General features: G+C 44.8%; 1 protein-coding gene across 1 annotated transcript; it reads right to left on the bottom strand.

Annotated features, from left to right (window-relative positions):
* Positions 1-16,388: 16,388 nt before the first annotated feature.
* On the bottom strand, positions 16,389-17,528 carry LOC110611549. The gene is made up of 2 exons (XM_021751938.1): positions 16,893-17,528; positions 16,389-16,697 (listed from the first exon to the last, which is right to left on the bottom strand). Exons 1-2 carry the CDS (start codon positions 17,526-17,528, stop codon positions 16,389-16,391), a joined length of 945 nt encoding a protein of 314 aa, XP_021607630.1.
* Positions 17,529-17,946: the final 418 nt, after the last annotated feature.

Below are 17,946 nucleotides of genomic sequence, written 5' to 3'. Positions count from 1 at the left end.
ATGTTAAGAGAAAGACCAGTGAGGCCCATTCTATGCCCCTGGCACTATGGAATGTTATGTTATGTTATGTTATGTTAAGAGAAAGACCAGTGAGGCCCATTCTACGCCCCTGGCACGATTGGACTATGAAGAGGACTATTGGTGACAAGTCCATCCTTGATGTGATTTGTTTGTGCTGTGTTGCATTTCATGAAAGCATGAAAGATAAATTGAATGTTTTATTATTCTGCTCACTGGGCTTTATAGCTCACCCCTCTCCCTTAACCCCCAGGTTTGCAGGTACAGGGTAGACCAGGAGGTCAGCAGGAGTAGAGTTATGTTATTGTAATAGCTAGTGTGGACATGAATATGATGTAATGTAAAAGTATAGTATAGAAATGTAATGTAATGATGCTTATGGAAGTTTAGAGTTGTGCTTGACCATAGTATGATTGTTAATCCCTTTGTAGTACATGATCTTAAACGTTAAATGATGATTATTGTAAACCAAGCTTAATGTATGTTATGTTACCCCATTGGAGTATTTGGTGAGGACTCCAGTGAGGGGTTTTATGTTATGTTTTGTGCATGCACAGGTTAAGCTTGGTGAAGGAATGAATGAATGAAAGAATGAATGAATGAGTGAATGAAAGAATGAATGAATGAGTGAATGAATGACCAACGAGAAAGTTTTAAAATTTTTATGTAATTGTTGATCATGTATGGGATTAAACAGGTTTACAGGATGAATGTTTGGCTTGCTACGGGTCTCGGCGGCCTTAAGCCGACCTGGATCCTAGCGCCGGTAGCGGTCTGGTTTCCGGGTCGTTACAGATTGGTATCCACTAGGATAGGATGTAGAGTCCTGTCTTGAATGATGATGTGAAATGCCATGATTATATGTATGTGCATTAATGATATGCTATGTATGTGATGTATGTGATGCCGGTTCATGTGTTTGCATATGAACTATTTGATGCTAATGTTTATGTGATGTGTGCTGTTTTTCAGTAAACAGGATGAGAGGAACTCGTCGATCTGCACGATTGACTGGAGTACCACCGGAGGATGAGGGCATCAGTGCCCATCCCCCTGCATTGCCAAGGGCAATATCTAGCAGGTCTAGCAGGGAAAGAGCAGTGAGAGACCCTAGAAAGTCTTTGGATATGAACAGAAGCAGATCAGTAAGGGGAACGGTTCAGGGAGGAGTGTCAGAGGATGTGGGGGATGATATGGATGTGGATCAGAGGAGGGATGGCAGCCTTGGAGTAAGTATGTCTAAAGAGGGCATGGGAGAGTCCCAGGGAGGCACTCAGGCCTCGGGATTTGTTCAGCCACCCCGGTACCCACCCTTTTCTCAGAATCCCGAGTATTCGATGGGAGGTACATCGGATTACCCCAGCTTTAGCCCTTACCACTCACACATGCCATACCCACCTTTCTACCCACCATACCCACAGTACCCTATGTACCCACCCCTGTCCTTCTACTCAGGTACAACAAACCTTACCCCAGGGGATGCTGCACCTCCTCCACCACCAGCAGCACCTACTGTCCCAGAAACTCAAATGCCTAAACCTAGCTCATCTGAAGGGAGCAAGGTCAAGATGACCGACTACATGAAGCTGGATGCTCCCCAGTATGAAACCAGTGATGACCCGTTTGTGTATCTTGAGAGGGTCAGAACGATTACAGATGAGATAGGAGCTGATGACAGTAGAGCCATTCAGATGGCTGGGTTCACACTGAAATGCAAGAAGGCCTGAGAGTGGTTTAAGAACTATGTGAACCCGAGGTTGGACAGCCTATCATGGGAGGAGTTTGCAAATGAGTTTGCAGGATGGGCTTTCCCTGACAGTTCGAGGGAGTTGAAGATGATTGAATTTGAGCAGTTAAGGCAGTCAGATGAGATGAGTGTGGATGAGTATACAGACAGATTCTTGGAGCTGTTGCCGTTCGCTGGGCAGAATCTGGATACAGATTAGAAGAAGTCAAGGAGGTATATCATGAGGCTCCATTCCAGGTATTCCTCCTTGATTCAGTCAGCAGAGAGAGAGAGTTTCCATGCCATAGTGGATATGGCTCGGAGGATGGAGGCTAGTGCAATAATCGAGGAAAAAGTTAAACAGTCAGTGGCATAGCCTTCTGGTTCCAAGACCCCTGGTGGGGGCAAGTTGGACCCTTCTTCTCTGGGTTCAGCTAGTAAGAGGTGGAGCAGTACCACCAAGAAGTCAAAGAAGAACAAGTTCTGGAGCAAGATCAAGTCAGGTCTGGGATTAGGAAGTGGCTCGAGCTCAGGTGCAGATAATGCAGTATGCAGAAAGTGTGGGAAGCCGCACAAGGGTGTATGTCTGGTTGGGACGATAGCCTATGTCTGGTTGGGACGATAGCCTGCTTCAGATGTGGGCAGGAGGGACACATGGCTCGAGAGTGTCCTAGAGCAGCTTTTATGGCACAGTCTCAGCAGACAGCTTCTGGTAGTGTGGCTCAACCAGTAGCTCCAGCCGCGACTCAGGCTAGTGGCAGAGGCAAAGGGCGAGGGGCAACCTCTTCTTCAACGGGTTTCAGAGGTGAAGGTCCATCAGCCCCAGCACGGATCTTCACAATGACACAGCAGGAGGCAAATGCATCGAACACCATGGTGGCAGGTAATCTCATCATTGGTTGCTCAGATGTTTATGCCTTAATGGACCCTGGTGCATCTCATTCTTTCATTGCTCCGAGGGCCATCGAGAGGTTGAGATTGATGGTCTCTGGGTTAGAGTGTCCCCTATGGGTCAGTGGACTCAAGTGTGACCCATCGGTGGCAGAGTCAGTCTGCCAGTGTAGTCCAGTTTTTGTTGAGGGGAGATGCCTTTCTGCCGACCTTGTGGTTCTAGATTTGACAGATTTTGATGTCATTCTAGGGATGGATTGGCTATCTACCCATGGTGCTACCTTGGACTGCAGAGACAAGGTAGTCAAGTTCAGATGTCAGGATGGGTCAGAGGTTGTCTTCAGAGGAGACAGGGGGAGTACACCTAGAGGTTTGATATCAGCCCTACAGGCTCGTAGGCTGCTCAGGAGGGGTTGTCAGGGTTTTCTAGCTCATGTGAGAGAGCTGGATAGTCATGTCAAAGAGCCCACCTCAGTGCCCGTGGTCAGTGAGTTTTTAGACGTTTTCCTAGACGAGCTGCCAGGTTTACCACCTGCTAGGGAGATAGAATTCGAAATTGAGTTGATGCCTGGAACTAGACCGATCTCTATCCCTCCCTACAGGATGGCGCCAGCAGAATTGAAGGAGCTTAAGGAGCAGTTGCAAGAGTTGGTAGATAGAGGCTTCATCCGACCGAGTACCTCACCTTGGGGTGCTCCAGTGCTATTTGTGAAAAAGAAGGATGGATCTCTCAGACTTTGTATCGACTACAGGCAGTTGAACAAGGTCACTACCAAGAATAAGTACCCATTGCCAAGGATCGACTATCTATTTGACCAGCTAGCCGGAGCAGGTTGTTTCTCCAAAATAGATCTGAGATCGGGGTATCATCAGCTGAGGATAAGAGAAGAGGATGTACCGAAGACAACATTTAGGACCAGATATGGGCACTATGAGTTCCTTGTGATGTCGTTCGGGTTAACCAACGCCCCTGCAGCATTCATGGATCTCATGAACAGAGTGTTTAGCCAGTACCTGGATCACTTTGTTATTGTCTTCATAGATGATATCTTAGTGTATTCCAGGAATGCAGAGGAGCATGCCCATCATCTGAGGTTGGTTTTGCAGACCTTGAGGGAACACGGCTTGTACGCCAAGTTCTCCAAGTGTGAGTTCTGGCTGAGGAGCATTTCATTCTTGGGGCACGTTGTGTCAGAAAATGGAATCGAGGTAGACCCCAAGAAAGTGGAAGCTGTAGCCAACTGGCCTAGATCCACTACGGTGACAGAGATCAAGAGCTTCTTGGATTTGGCAGGTTACTACAGGAGGTTCGTTTAGGACTTCTCTAAGATTGCAGCTTCTATGACCAGACTGACTAAGAAGAACCAGAGGTTTGTGTGGACCGACCAGTGTGAAGAGAGCTTTGAGGAACTCAAGAGGAGGTTGACTTCAGCACTAGTGTTAGCTCTGCCAACTAGTAATGAAGACTTAACGGTTTTCTGTGATGCGTCCCGTGTGGGACTGAGTTGTGTGCTAATGCAAAATGAAAGGGTGATTGCTTATGCTTCTAGGCAGCTAAAGAAGCACGAGTTGAATTACCCTACACATGACCTAGAGATGGCAGCGGTAATCTTTGCACTCAAGATGTGGAGGCATTACCTTTATGGGATAAAATGTGAGATCTTCACAGATCATAAGAGCCTGCAGTACATCCTGAGTCAGAGAGAGCTGAATTTGAGGCAGAGAAGATGGGTAGAACTGCTCAGTGACTATGATTGCAAGATTCAGTACCATCCGGGTAAGGCGAATGTTGTGGCAGACGCCTTAAGCCGGAAATCACTTGGCAGTTTGTCCCATATTTCAGCAGAGAGGAGGCCAGTAGTGAGGGAGTTCTTCAAGCTCATCAATGAAGGTCTACAATTGGAGTTGTCTGGTACAGGTGCTTTGATAGCCCAGATGAGAGTGGCACCCATGTTTCTGGAGCAGGTGGCTCAGAAACAGCACGAGGACCCAGAGTTAGTGAAGATTGCCAGGACTGTTCAGTCAGGCAAGAATGAAGAATTCAGATTTGACAGTAAGGGGATCCTCCGCTATGGGAATAGATTGTGTGTACCAGATGACGTGGGACTGAAGGGAGACATTATGAGGGAGGCTCATAATGCCAGATACAGTGTTCACCCTGGAGCCACCAAAATGTATCAAGATTTGAAGAGAGTGTATTGGTGGCCAGCTATGAAGAGAGAAGTGGCACAGTTTGTGTCAGCCTGCGAAATATGTCAGAGGGTGAAGCTGGAACATCAGAAGCCGGCTGGAATGCTTAACCCACTACCTATTCCAGAGTGGAAATGGGAGAATATAGCTATGGACTTCATGGTGGGGCTACCGGCGGCGTCCAACAGATTGGACTCCATATGGGTGATTGTGGACAGATTGACCAAATCTGCTCACTTCATCCCTGTCAGGAGTGGCTATTCTGTGGATAAGTTGGCGCAGGTGTATGTTGATGAGGTTGTCAGGTTGCATGGGGTTCCTGCTTCAATAGTATCTGATAGAGGGCCCCAGTTCACCTTCAGGTTTTGGCGGAGTCTGCAGAGCGCTATGGGTACCAGGTTGATTTTTGGCACTGCTTTCCATCCTCAGATGGACGGACAGTCAGAGAGGACCATCCAGACAATAGAGGATATGCTCAGAATGTGTGTGCTAGATTTTGGCGGTTCTTGGAGGCAGCATCTACCTTTGGTGGAGTTTGCCTACAATAACAGCCATCATGCTAGCATAGGGATGGCTCCATATGAAGCTTTGTATGGAAGGAAGTGCAGGTCGCCTGTCTGTTGGGAAGAAGTTGGAGAAAGGGCTTTGGCAGGGCCTGAGCTAGTAGAGATCACCAGCAGGGTGGTGCCCATAATCAGAGAAAGGATCAAGACTGCTGCAAGCAGGCAAAAGAGTTATGCAGATATCCGCAGAAGGCAAGTAGAGTTTCAGGAGGGGGATTTGGTATTGCTCAAGGTGTCTCCAATGAAAGGGGTGATTCGGTTCGGGAAGAAAGGTAAGCTAGCTCCATGGTACATCGGACCCTTTGAAGTCTTGCAAAAGATCGGGAATGTATCGTATAAGTTGGACTTACCTGCTTCTATGGAGAGAATCCATCCGGTTTTCCATGTTTCTATGCTAAGAAAGTTCGTGTCAGATCCGAGCAAGGTTCTTAGTGAGCCTGATGTGGAGATCCAAGAAGATCTCACCTATGTTGAGCAGACAGTGCGGATCATAGACACCCAGATTAGAAAGTTGAGAAACAAGGAGATCCCGATGGTGAAATTCCTTTGGAATCACCACAACATTGAGGAGTGTACCTGGGAGACACGGGAGTCCATGCTCCGGCAATATCCTCATCTCTTTTAAAGTAAGTGTTATGTGCTTTATGTGAATGTTTATGTTTTATGCCATGCTTTGATTGTTTGGTGAACATTCGGGGACGAATGTTCTTAAGGGGGGAAGAATGTAATACCCGGCTAGACTCCAATATCGGAATTCCTACCGTCCGGTGGAATCTCGGATGTCGGAAACCCCTAGCAGGGTAAAATCATGTTTTCATAAAATGATTTAATGTATTTTATGGTTTTAAGCAAGAAAGAAATTAAGTTTTTAATGAAAATAGCCTTGTGAGGAAGACTCAAGTTCGGCCGCCGAACATGCATGCACTTCGGGTGTACTTTAGGCCTCCGAAGGCATAAGTGAGGGAAGTCTAGGTTCGGCCGCCGAACATGGCATGCATGCGGAGGCACGTTAGGCCCCCGAAAGTGGCCTGGCCAGCCACCTATAAAGGGGTCCCTTGTCCGAAACGGGCGAGCTTTTCTCCCCATTTTCGGCCAAGGTGAGCTCTCCGCCGTCCCTTCTTGTTTTTGAGCTTCTTCCTTCGAGTTTTCATGATTTTCACAAGTTTTCACCTTTGTTTTGAAGATATTTGAACAAAAGAGCAAGTTTGGAACTTGGAGACCTAAGGAGTGAGATCTCCCCCATCTCCGAGTTAGATCGTCTCTCCTCTCGATCTTCAAGAGGTAAGAGTAGATCTATACTTCTTTTCCTGTTTTAGTTGAGTTTCATGAAGATCTTTGGGGTAGAAATGCATGTTTAGGTTATTTTGAGTTTATGAGTTTTTATGTTGAGTTTGAGCAATGTATGTTGAATATGTATGTTTGATGTGTTGTAGTTGGGGTTTAAGATAGTTTGAAGCCCCTAGGAGCTTGTGTGCTTGAGTATGCATATTGTAGAATAGGTAAATGCATGTTTGAATGAGTTGGGAGGCTTTTGTGCATGTTGGAGCTGAGTTTCTGCCCTTTGGGAAGAACTCAGGTTCTGCAGTCGAAGGGACTTTCGGCCGCCGAACCTGCCTGTGGAGGCCAACTTTTGGTTGCCGAACCCTGCCCTTGAAAGTGGACTTTCGGCTCTGAAAGGGAGTTTCGGCCGCCGAAGGTGCCGCCGAACATGCATGAGTTTCGTCTCTGGAGGGAACCTTCGGCCGCCGAAAGTGCCGCCGAAGGTGCATGACTTTCGGCTCTAGAGGGCCTTCCGGCCGCCGAACCTGCCGCCGAAAGTGTCCTGTTCAGCCCTCCTTTGCATGATTTCTATGATTGTTTTAAGGTGTTTTAGGGAGTTTTTGAGGAGTATTTTAGAGTCATGTTCATGGATGTTTGGTCCCTCATTTGAGTCCACCTGTGTAGGTTCGGACCTGAGGAACTGAGGACCTCAGCAGTGAGATAGCTGCTTCAGAGTCATTAGAGCTTCAGCCAGAGGTGAGTGGAATAACTCTTTATGTTTCAAAGCAATTAAGTAAATTTTGAGCATGATACATGCATCACGTATACCATGAGATATACTAGGTTGTATGCATTAGAATTCACAAATATGTTGCATTGCATAACTTGATGATGATGTGGATGGATGTTGAATGATGCTTTAGTCCTCGTATGATATGTTATGATGATGATATGGTATGGAAGACTAGTGAGGCCCATTCTACGCCCCTGGCACTATGTTAAGAGAAAGACCAGTGAGGCCCATTCTACGCCCCTGGCACTATGGAATGTTATGTTATGTTATGTTATGTTAAGAGAAAGACCAGTGAGGCCCATTCTACGCCCCTGGCACGATTGGACTATGTAGAGGACTATTGGTGACAAGTCCATCCTTGATGTGATTTGTTTGTGCTGTGTTGCATTTCATGAAAGCATGAAAGATAAATTGAATGTTTTATTATTCTGCTCACTGGGATTTATAGCTCACCCCTCTCCCTTAACCCCCAGGTTTGCAGGTACAGTGTAGACCAGGAGGTCAGCTGGAGTAGAGTTATGTTATTGTAATAGCTAGTGTGGACATGAATATGATGTAATGTAAAAGTATAGTATAGAAATGTAATGTAATGATGCTTATGGAAGTTTAGAGTTGTGCTTGACCATAGTATGATTGTTAATCCCTTTGTAGTACATGATCTTAAATGTTAGGAGGAGGCAGTTCGGGGGGACTTTTGGCCGCCTAAGCTTATTTTCGGAGGCTGGACTTTCGGCTCTGGAGCAAACTTTCGGCCGCCGAAGGTGCCGCCGAAGATGGGTGACTTTTGGCTCTGGACGAGACTTTCGGCTTCCAAAGGTGCTTCCGAAGGTGGTTGAGTTTTGGATCTGGAGGGCACTTTCGGCTTCCGAAAGTGCTTCCGAAGGTGGCTTTCCTAGATTTGACACTTTTTGGCAGTTTTAAGAGCATTTTCTCCGGATTGTCTCTTTTCACCTAATATCTGCAAAACATGATTAAAACCATAAAATTAGGTAGAAAAGATGCAAATAAACATCAATAACATCATGATAAAGTGGACTAAAATATACTCCATCAAATAGCCCCACACTTAGACTTTTGCTTGTCCTCAAGCAAATAAACATAGTCAAATAAGCTTTCCTTGCTCTAGATCCTTATTTCCACTTAACCTCTTACTCAAGACACCTATTTTGAATCATTGCAGTGAAGAATATATGCATGAAGATTACTCACCTTTTTTTCTTGTTTCCCTTTACTTACCATGGTTAGGATTTGTTTTCCTCAAGAGAGACCATACATGCACATTATTGGTTAAGACTTTTTTCTAGCTTTTGGTGTGACTTGCCCTTACCTTGAAGTACTTTATTCAAGCTTTTGCACTTTTGATCTTGCTTGGAAAGGTCACCAACCTATTTTTGATGTCATGGTTTATATTTTTCAGTTGGTCACCTGTCCAAGTGGCTACTAGCTCTGTTCTTAGTCTTTTGACCATTGGAACAATTTTTGAATTTGTGCTTTTGAGGTCTTTACCTTTGCTGAATTTTCTTTATTTGGGCAAATCAACACCAATTGCGAAATCAAGTCATATTAAGTTCATTCACACAACTTTCAATTTATTCTCAACAATTGAGGGTCATCAATATATTTTTCACCATGGCAAGCTCAAAGATTCAATTCAAAAGGCAATTCTCAAACATGAATATAACTCACTGCAATTGATTCAACATAAGTTTAAAGAGTCATCACATCAATGGGGTCATGGAAAGAAAAAACTTATCCAACATAGTTCATCAGTTTGAGTAGAGCAAAACAAAAAGAAGAGGAAGGTTGTGGTTGTGTGTGTTTTATTGAAAGCAAAAACAAACTAAAATGAAAAATTTCAACTGTGGCTATTCAAACTAAAGGAAACGCAAACTTGAAAGGGGAAAAGAAAAAAATTTGCAATTTGAAAGCATTGTGAATTTGCATAAGAAGAAGGGAAGAAAAAGAAGAAGAGAGGAGGAGAAGAAGAAGAAGAGGAAGAGAAAAGGAGAGAGATATGCACCCCCACACTTAAATCATGCATTGTCCTCAATGTATAAGAAACATAAAAGAACAAAGGAAACTGAATACTCCCCTAGGGTGTGGTGCATGGTGTGCGATTTACTTAGGCTGAATGAGTGACGAACAGATGTTCGTCTGGGAACTCTTCTTTGATTGGACAAGGTGTAGAGCTAGATGGAAGTCGGCTGAGGTGGTCAGCTACAAGATTTTCTTTCCCTTTCTTGTCTCTTATCTCTAGGTCAAATTCTTGTAGGAGAAGAATCCACCTAATAAGTCTTGATTTGGCTTCTTTTTTCTTGATCAGATATTGCAAAGCTGCATGGTCAGAATAAACAATGACTTTAGTGCCCAAGAGATATGGTCTGAATTTCTCTAAGGCAAACACAACAACTAAGAGCTCTTTTTCTATTGTTGTGTAGTTTCTTTGTGTGGCATCCAAGGTGCGAGAGGCATAGTGAATGACGTGGGGCGAGTTTCCCACACGTTGCCCCAAGACTGCTCCCACTGCATAGTTACTTGCATCACACATGATTTCAAAGGGCATGTTCTAGTCAGGTGCTTGAATAATTGGGGCGGTCACAAGCAATTCTTTAATCAGATCAAATGCTCTTTTGCAATCTGCATCAAAATCAAATGTAACATCTTGTTGAAGCAATTTACATAATGGCTGTGTGATTTTGGAAAAGTCTTTTATGAATCTTCTGTAGAATCCTGCATGTCCAAGGAAGGAACGGATGTCTTTAACATTTGTAGGGTAAGGCAGATTTTTAATTGTGTCTACCTTGGCCTTGTCCACTTCAATGCCTTTAGCTGAAACAACATGTCCTAAGACCATACCTTGATTAACCATAAAGTGACATTTTTCATAATTAAGTACAAGATTAGATTCAAGGCATCTTTGTAGGATTTTTTCCAAATTAGCAAGGAATTCCTCAAAAGTGTTACCATGTACTGTGAAATCATCCATAAACACTTCAATCGTCTTACCCACATAGTAAGAGAATATGCTCATCATGCATCACTGAAAGGTGGCAGGTGCATTGCATAGTCCAAATGGCATTCTTCTAAAGGCAAAAGTGCCAAAGGGACAAGTGAAGGTGGTCTTCTCTTGGTCCTCTGAGGCAACTGGAATCTGGTAAAAATCTGAATAACCATCAAGACAACAATAATGAGACTTACCTGCAAGCCTTTCTAGCATCTGATCAATGAATGGTAGTGGGAAGTGATCTTTCCTTGTTGCAGCATTTAGTTTTCTATAGTCCATGCATACTCTCCATCCATTCCATTTGCTATCAGAGATTGGGTATATGATACCTGCATCTAGGAGCTTGACTATCTCTTTCTTTACTACCTCAATCATAGGTGGATTCAGCCTTCTTTGAGCATCTCTAACTGGCTTGCATTCATCCTCCTTGTGTATTCTCTGCATGCATGTGGAAGGAGAAATACCTTTGATGTCATCTATGGTCCACCCTATGGCTCCTTTATGCTTCTGTAGCTCTTTCAAGAGGCTTGCTTCTTCCTGTGGGCTCAATTCATTGGATACTATTACTGGTAGTGTCTTATCAGTGCCTAGGTACATGTATTTTAGATGGTCTGGGAGAGGCTTCAGATCTGATTCTGGTGCTTTCTGGCTTGATTGCAAAGGAGGACTGGAAGAGCTTGCTTGTGTTGGAGGCTGTGGAACAGGCTTCGGGGGCCGAAGGATGGTGGGGTTCGGCGGCCGAATGTCAGTAGTTTCAGCAGGCGATGGGATCTGAGGTGAAGGGTTCGGCGGCTGAAGGGAGTTCAGCTTCAGTGGCCGAATGGTTGCTGAGTTCGGCGGCCGAGAGTCAGTAGAGTTCGGCTTTCGAAAGTTTTCAGTGTGCTGGGCAGGCTATGGCGGTGGATTTTGTGTCTGGAAGGCAGTCAGATTCGGTGGCCGAAAGTGGTCTGGATTCAGCGGCTGAATGTCTTCAATCTGCACAACATCAATCTATTGGATACTGCAACTGTTTCCTTGAGTTTTGGTTCTTTCTGGCTCTCGATTTGTACTTGATCAGTATCTCTGCAGAAATCACTATTAAGAATATCATCTTATTTTTCATCAAAAACTTCCTAGCTCAAATAGTCAACAATATCAAGGCCATAAACAGGGGACATATCATGTGGATATTTCATGGCATCATAGACATTAAACTTAATGACTTCCCCTTCAAACTCCATGGTCAAAGTACCATCATGCACATCAATCTTAGTTCTAGCAGTACTCAAGAAAGGACGTCCAAGAAGGATATCAGAACTAGCATTGCAACTATCTTCCTTAGTATCAATCACATAAAAATCTGCAGGAAAGACAAGTTCATCTACTTGGACTAACACATCTTCTAGAACACCTATGGGATATACCACAGACCTATCAGCTAATTGAATCACAACTCTTGTGTCTTTCAGTGCACATGCATTCAGAGATTTATAGATGGAAAGAGGCATGACATTTATGGATGCACCAAGATCACACATGGCTTTCTTAATTCCAACATTCCCAATCTTGCAAGAGATAGCAAACATACCTTTGTCTTTGCATTTAGTAGGGAGTTCTCTTTTAATAACAGCAGTAACAACCTCACCTACACTTACTTTTTCTCTTGCAGCTAGCTTTCTTCTATTGGTGCACAATTCTTTTAGAAATTTTGCGTACCTCGGAATCTGCTTAACAACATCTAGCAGTGGTATGTTGATTTCCACTTTTCTAAAAGTCTCTAGGATCTCCTTTTCTTCCTTTTCTTTTTGTGTTCTTTCAAACCTCTTTGGAAAAGGAGGTGGAATGTGAAAGCTTACCTTTTGATCAGTCTTCTGTGCAGGAGGTATTGTAGGTGGGGCTCGGCTGGCTTGCTCATGGAGATGGGGTCGCGCAGATGGCGCAAGGGGTGTCTCGGATGGGGTAGGCTCTTGTGCAACTAGCTTTTCTTCCTCATATCTGGCATCTTGAAGCTCTTTTCCACTCCTCAGAGTAATGGCACTTACGTTTTGTTTGGGATTTGCCTCGGTTTGGGATGGTAACTTTCCTTGAGCTTCAAGCCTGTTTATGGAGGTGGCCATTTGTCCCATCTGCTGTTGCATCATTTGCATAGTCTTTACTACCTCATCAAGAGTATTATTGACATTTGGAGGTGCTGGTTGAGCTTGACTTCTTTGGTAGTTCTGATGGTTGTTAGCTCTCCCATAGCTGAAATTGGGGTGATCTCTCCAGCCTGGATTATATGTGTTGGAATGTGGGTCATGTCTAGACTGGTTGTTATACCCTCCAATGGAATTTGCTTGCTGGTGGTCTTCTTAGAGTGTAGGACACTGATCAGTTGGATGTCCTACATATGAACAAATACCACATGGCCTAGGTGGCTGGGTTGCTTGCATCTGTTGAACCAGTCCTATGGCAAAATCTTTCATAACAGCTGTCAGTTCAAAAATAGTAGGTGAACTTACCTCATTGACTCCTCTTTGCATTTGCTTTTCTTCTCCATATTGCCTAGATGAGGCTGCAAGTGTAGAGATCAACTCTCGCATCTCCCTAGGTGTCTTGTCTGCAATGGATCCTCCACAAGCTACATCTATGAATTTTCTTTCTGATGAGAGTAATCCTCCATAAAAGAATTGTATGAGAGACATATCTGACATATCATGTTGTGGACAACCTGTACATAGTCTTTCAAACCTTTCCCAGTAATCATATAGATCCTCAGTTGGTTTCTGTCTTATGCTAGTGATTTCTCTTATTATGCCAATTGACTTAGATGTTGGGAAGTATTTATTCAAAAAAAGTTTGGACCATACCATCCCAAGAAGTTATAGATCCAGGTGGCAAATAAAATAACCAATCCTTAGCAAAGTCATCTAATGAAAAGGGAAAAGCTCTTAATTTAACATGATCTTCGGAGATACCTTGAGGTCTCATAGATGAACAAACAATGTTAAACTCTTTCAAGTGCTTGTGTGGGTTCTCATTTTGCAAACCTCTAAATTTAGGGAGAAGATGAATCAAACCTGTCTTCAGTTCAAAGGGAACTGTCAGAGGTGGATAGGTGATGCAAAGAGGTGCTTGATCACCTACAGGTGTTGCTAACTCTCTCATTGTTCTTTCTCTTGGCACTTGTGGTCTTATGGCTGGATTTTCTTGGATTATTTGGTTCTGGACAGCATGTCCATTAGGAGCAGTAGCTTGTGCATTGGGTTCTGCCATTGGTGCAAAGTTCGGTTGCTGGAGCAAGGAAGGTTCGGCAGCCAAAGGTTGATGAAGTTCGGCGGCCGAAGGTTGGGCAGAATGCTCGGTAGCTTGCTTTCCTAATCTTCTGAGGGTGCGTTCAATTTCTGGATCAAAGGGCAGAGTGTCCCTGTGTTCAGATCTGGTCATGAAAGAAAAATAAACAAGTTAAATCAATTCCCCGGCAACGGCGCCAATTTTTGACTCGCAGTTGTCGAAGCCGGTCAAAAATAACCTCTACGGTTATCAACAATCTTACAACTGCAGATAGTGGTAAAGGATCGAATCCACAGAGAATTGAATACTTATCTATTTTTCCCAAACAAGATCAAAAGAATCAACTGAAAGCACAATTGAAAGCAAGTAACTGAAAGCAGAATAAGAGTAAAGTGCAATAAAGTAAAAAGGGGGTTTTGAGATTGATTTCACTAACAACTATTGAAAGTAATTAAAACAGCAAGCAATTGAAATAAATTAAAGAAATCAATATGAGAAAGGTCTAGTTGAAGATATGGATCCACTTTGGTTGTTTGGGTTGATCATTGAAACTTATGTTCTCTTAATTGGTTCAATAGATTGGTTATGGGGATAGAAAACGCTTCTCACCACCATGTCTCTCCTTATGATTAAATCAATTAGGGAACGTCCTCTAATCAATTACTAATTAACAAATTGCCAAGGAATATCCTTGGGCCTTAGGCATCAAAACAATTGTCAATTGCATGAAGAAAGAGAGAGATCCAACCCTAGCTACTCAAACGCATGAGATGTTGCTAGATCATACAATTCCTTAGTTTTTACACCAAGTGTTCTTAGGTCAGAATATTTCCAGCAATTACGGACTAAAAAATATCCTAACTAACAATCAATTAACTTTACAATCAAGAATCAAGTGGCCAATTTGATCAAAACAACAAAGCAATCTTAGAATTAAGCACACAATTGTATGAATATTGAACAAATCAAAAGCAAACACTTTATGTTCAGATCTCACAACCCTTTAAACAACCTTAGTTTCAACCAAACTTCAACTAGAATTAAGGGTTTCAGCCACTCATTGCTGAACCAAAAATAAAACGTGAAAGAGGAGAAGAAGGGAGGAGGAACCGGCGGCCGAAGGTGGAGGAGGAGCGGCTGCCGAACCTTGGTGGTGATTGAGTTCTTCCAAGTCTGAAATCTGCTACTTCTTGTCTTCATAAGGCCTTTAAATAAGTCTTGGGAGGCTGCCTAGGGTTTCTTGGGTGTCCATGCATCTTTTTGAGGTTGCCCAAAGTGCCCTTGGTCTTATATGTGTCTTCTATGTGCATTGCAAGGACTTTTGGTCTTTTAATTGTTGCCCAAGTGTGTCCAAGAAGTTTCCTTCACATTATTCTTGCCACTCATGCACTAAAGAGGAAGGTGGAGCCTCTCTTTTGAATTTTGAATGTGCATGACATGAAGTGGGAAACATGTGATCTCCAAGATTTGGCTTCTTGAATAAGGAAGAGGCAGTTCAGGGGGACTTTTGGCCGCCTAAGCTTATTTTCAGAGGCTGGACTTTTGGCTCTGGAGCAAACTTTCGGCCGCCGAAGGTGCCACCGAAGATGGGTGACTTTTGGCTCTGGACGAGACTTTCGGCTTTCGAAGGTGCTTCCGAAGGTGGTTGAGTTTCTGATCTAGAGGGCACTTTCGGCTTCCGAAAGTGCTTCCGAAGGTGGCTTTCCTAGATTTGGCACTTTTTGGCAATTTTAAGAGCATTTTCTCCGGATTGTCTCTTTTCACCTAATATCTGCAAAACATGATTAAAACCACAAAATTAGGTAGAAAAGATGCAAATAAACATCAATAACATCATGATAAAGTGGACTAAAATATGCTCCATCAGTACCATCCTGCTCTGACCCCCCAATACCTACGAAAGGCACTATCTCCCCTCCTCGGGGTCTAGTATCTTCTTCCTGGGACTTGGCATCCTCTTCCTGAGGCATGGCATCGCTCTCCTTAGACTCGCCGCTCTCTCTTTCATCTCCTCCCTCTAGCTCAGCATCCCTTTCAAAAGGTCCAGTTGCTGTGCGAGAAGCTCCTTTAGGTAGAGGGTTGTCATCCTCCCCATAACACACCTCCTCGCCATCAGAGTCCACTTTAGGGGCTTGGAGTTGAGCTAGTGGGGTGGAGGGGGCATCCCTGGCTTCTTTTAGACCCCGATTGAACCCGAAGTCGAACATGCAGAAACCTCTGTTCCATATCTTCTGTTTCAGCTCATTAGAAGCTTTAAAGTCCGCAAGCCGTGCCTCACAGGCCTTCTCTATCTTTGCTTTCAGCTTGAAGGAATCCTTGTAACGTTGAAGACGATCTTCACAGGCCTGCTCGATCTTAGTTTTCAGCTCCGAGGAGTCCTTATATTCCAGTAAACACCTCTGGCAGGCCTGATCGATCTCTGCCCTCAACTCAATAGACCCCTTGTATTCCTGCAAGCGCTCCTCACACGCCGACCCTATCTTCAGCAAGCTTGGCATCCTCAAGCAGGGTTGAACACCACCTTTCCAAAGCCTTAACTTCTTGACAGAGTTGTTGATTTTGAAGCTTTGAATCCTTTGTTGCCAAAGTCAGGTCTTTGAGATTATCAGCACGCTTGCTCAGCTCCTACTCGAGAACAACTATTCGAGCCAGGGCTTCATCCCTTTGAGCCATCACGGTATCATAGCGGACCTAAGCCCCATCATAATCTACCTTCAGCGCCTTATACTGATGCCAGACCTCATTTCTTTGGCCCACAGCCTCGTCCCTCTCCCGCTGGATTTCCACCAGGGAGGACAGCTGCTCCAAGGCTTCGTCACGGTGAACCTCTGCTGCAGCTGCCCTCTCATCAACCCTCTTGAGAGCATCTTGGGTATAAGACAATTCCCCTTGGAGGGTTTTCAGATGCTCCTGGGCTACAGCAAGATGACCCCGGGCATCACTCGTGGCCGAAAGATTTTCCTCGCAACGAGCCTCCTCGATTTGGCGGTCAACAGAGTTCTAGAATGAACGGTCCCGGGCATCAATTTCCATGAAAATGCCCATCACCTGGCGAAAATAAAAACCCATGAAACAAGAAGAAACAGTAAGAGTAATGACATAAAATAAGAGAAGGAAAAGCGCACAACTCATCATGAGGAGCATCTCCCTGGCCGTGTCTCCCAACTGCTCCCTAGCTCGAGAGCGAAAGGCTACCTGCTCCCGAGTAGAGCAGGCTAGAAGGTTGGTGAGAGCGAGCAGGTGCGAGTCCGAAGCCTCAGTAACCCCACCAAATATCCTCTCCCGAAGCAGCTCGACGACAGTGCTCGCAGGGGACTGGGGGGTGATCTCCTCAGCGTTCAATACCTCATTATCCGGAGCAGAGGACAGAAGCCCCACTGGCGTTTTCCCTTTCTCCAGAGGTGGGAGCGCAGGGGTAGGCAGTTGGGTCTCGCGGGCCTTCTTTGAGGTCGGAGCTACAGGTATAGCCTCCGAAAGAGGAGCTCGCTTGCCAGCAACCCCTTTTTGAGCAACAGCATCGCTGGCAGTGGCCCTCTTGGGACAAAAAGCAGCAGGAGCTGGTCTGGACTTGGCCCCGCCCTTAGAAGTGTCCCCACCACTGGGCGCTGCCTCGGTTTCAATGGCAGGGGTAACCTCGCTCGCCAAGGCAACTTCACCTCCACCCTCAGAAACCTCACCCTCAGTTGGGATAATCTCGGCACTCTCTCTTAGAACATCTGTGGAAGTAGGAATGGCCTCAGCCCTTGCAGGCGGCACGACCTCAGATTGTTCCTCAATAGCGGCGAGCTCTAGAGAGGTCGGAGCTGAAGACTGCCTAGATTTAGAAGCCATAAGAAGTCGAGGGGCAGTCCTGGCCTTGCTATGGCAGGAAGGCTTGGAAACCCTCGGGTGTGGGTCTTTAGAGCTTAGCCTAGGGACGCGAGAGGAAGCCAGGGCAGGAGGAACAGTTCTGTCCGTCGACCTGGAAGAAATAACACGAGCCACCTCCTAAGTAGTGTCGGCCATTGATCGCCCAGCCCGGAAAGCGTCCAGGGCGGCTTTCATGCTCTCCCAAGACAGAGTGAAATTCTTAGGAGGCTTGATTGATAGAGCACATTTTAGTCCACTTTCTCATTATGTTCTTGATGTTTATTTACACCATTTCTACCTAATTTTGTTGTTTTAATAATGTTTTGCAGATATTAGGTGTAAAGAGACAATCTCGAGAAAATACTCTTAAAACTGCCAAAAAGTGCCAAATATGGAAAGT

The sequence above is a fragment of the Manihot esculenta genome, chromosome 3 (assembly GCF_001659605.2).
Source record: "Manihot esculenta cultivar AM560-2 chromosome 3, M.esculenta_v8, whole genome shotgun sequence".
Taxonomy (NCBI): Eukaryota; Viridiplantae; Streptophyta; class Magnoliopsida; order Malpighiales; family Euphorbiaceae; genus Manihot; species Manihot esculenta.
This window is presented reverse-complemented; position numbering and strand designations above follow the sequence as displayed.

What these genes read in the sequence shown, in the direction of transcription:
- LOC110611549 (XM_021751938.1), bottom strand. Translation starts at nt 17,528, where the DNA reads ATGGCTTCTAAATCTAGGCAGTCTTCAGCTCCGACCTCTCTAGAGCTC. An exon ending in CCTGCTCTACTCGGGAGCAG is followed by an intron (nt 16,698 to 16,892) that starts GTAGCCTTTCGC and finishes CGTTCATTCTAG; the next exon opens with AACTCTGTTGACCGCCAAAT.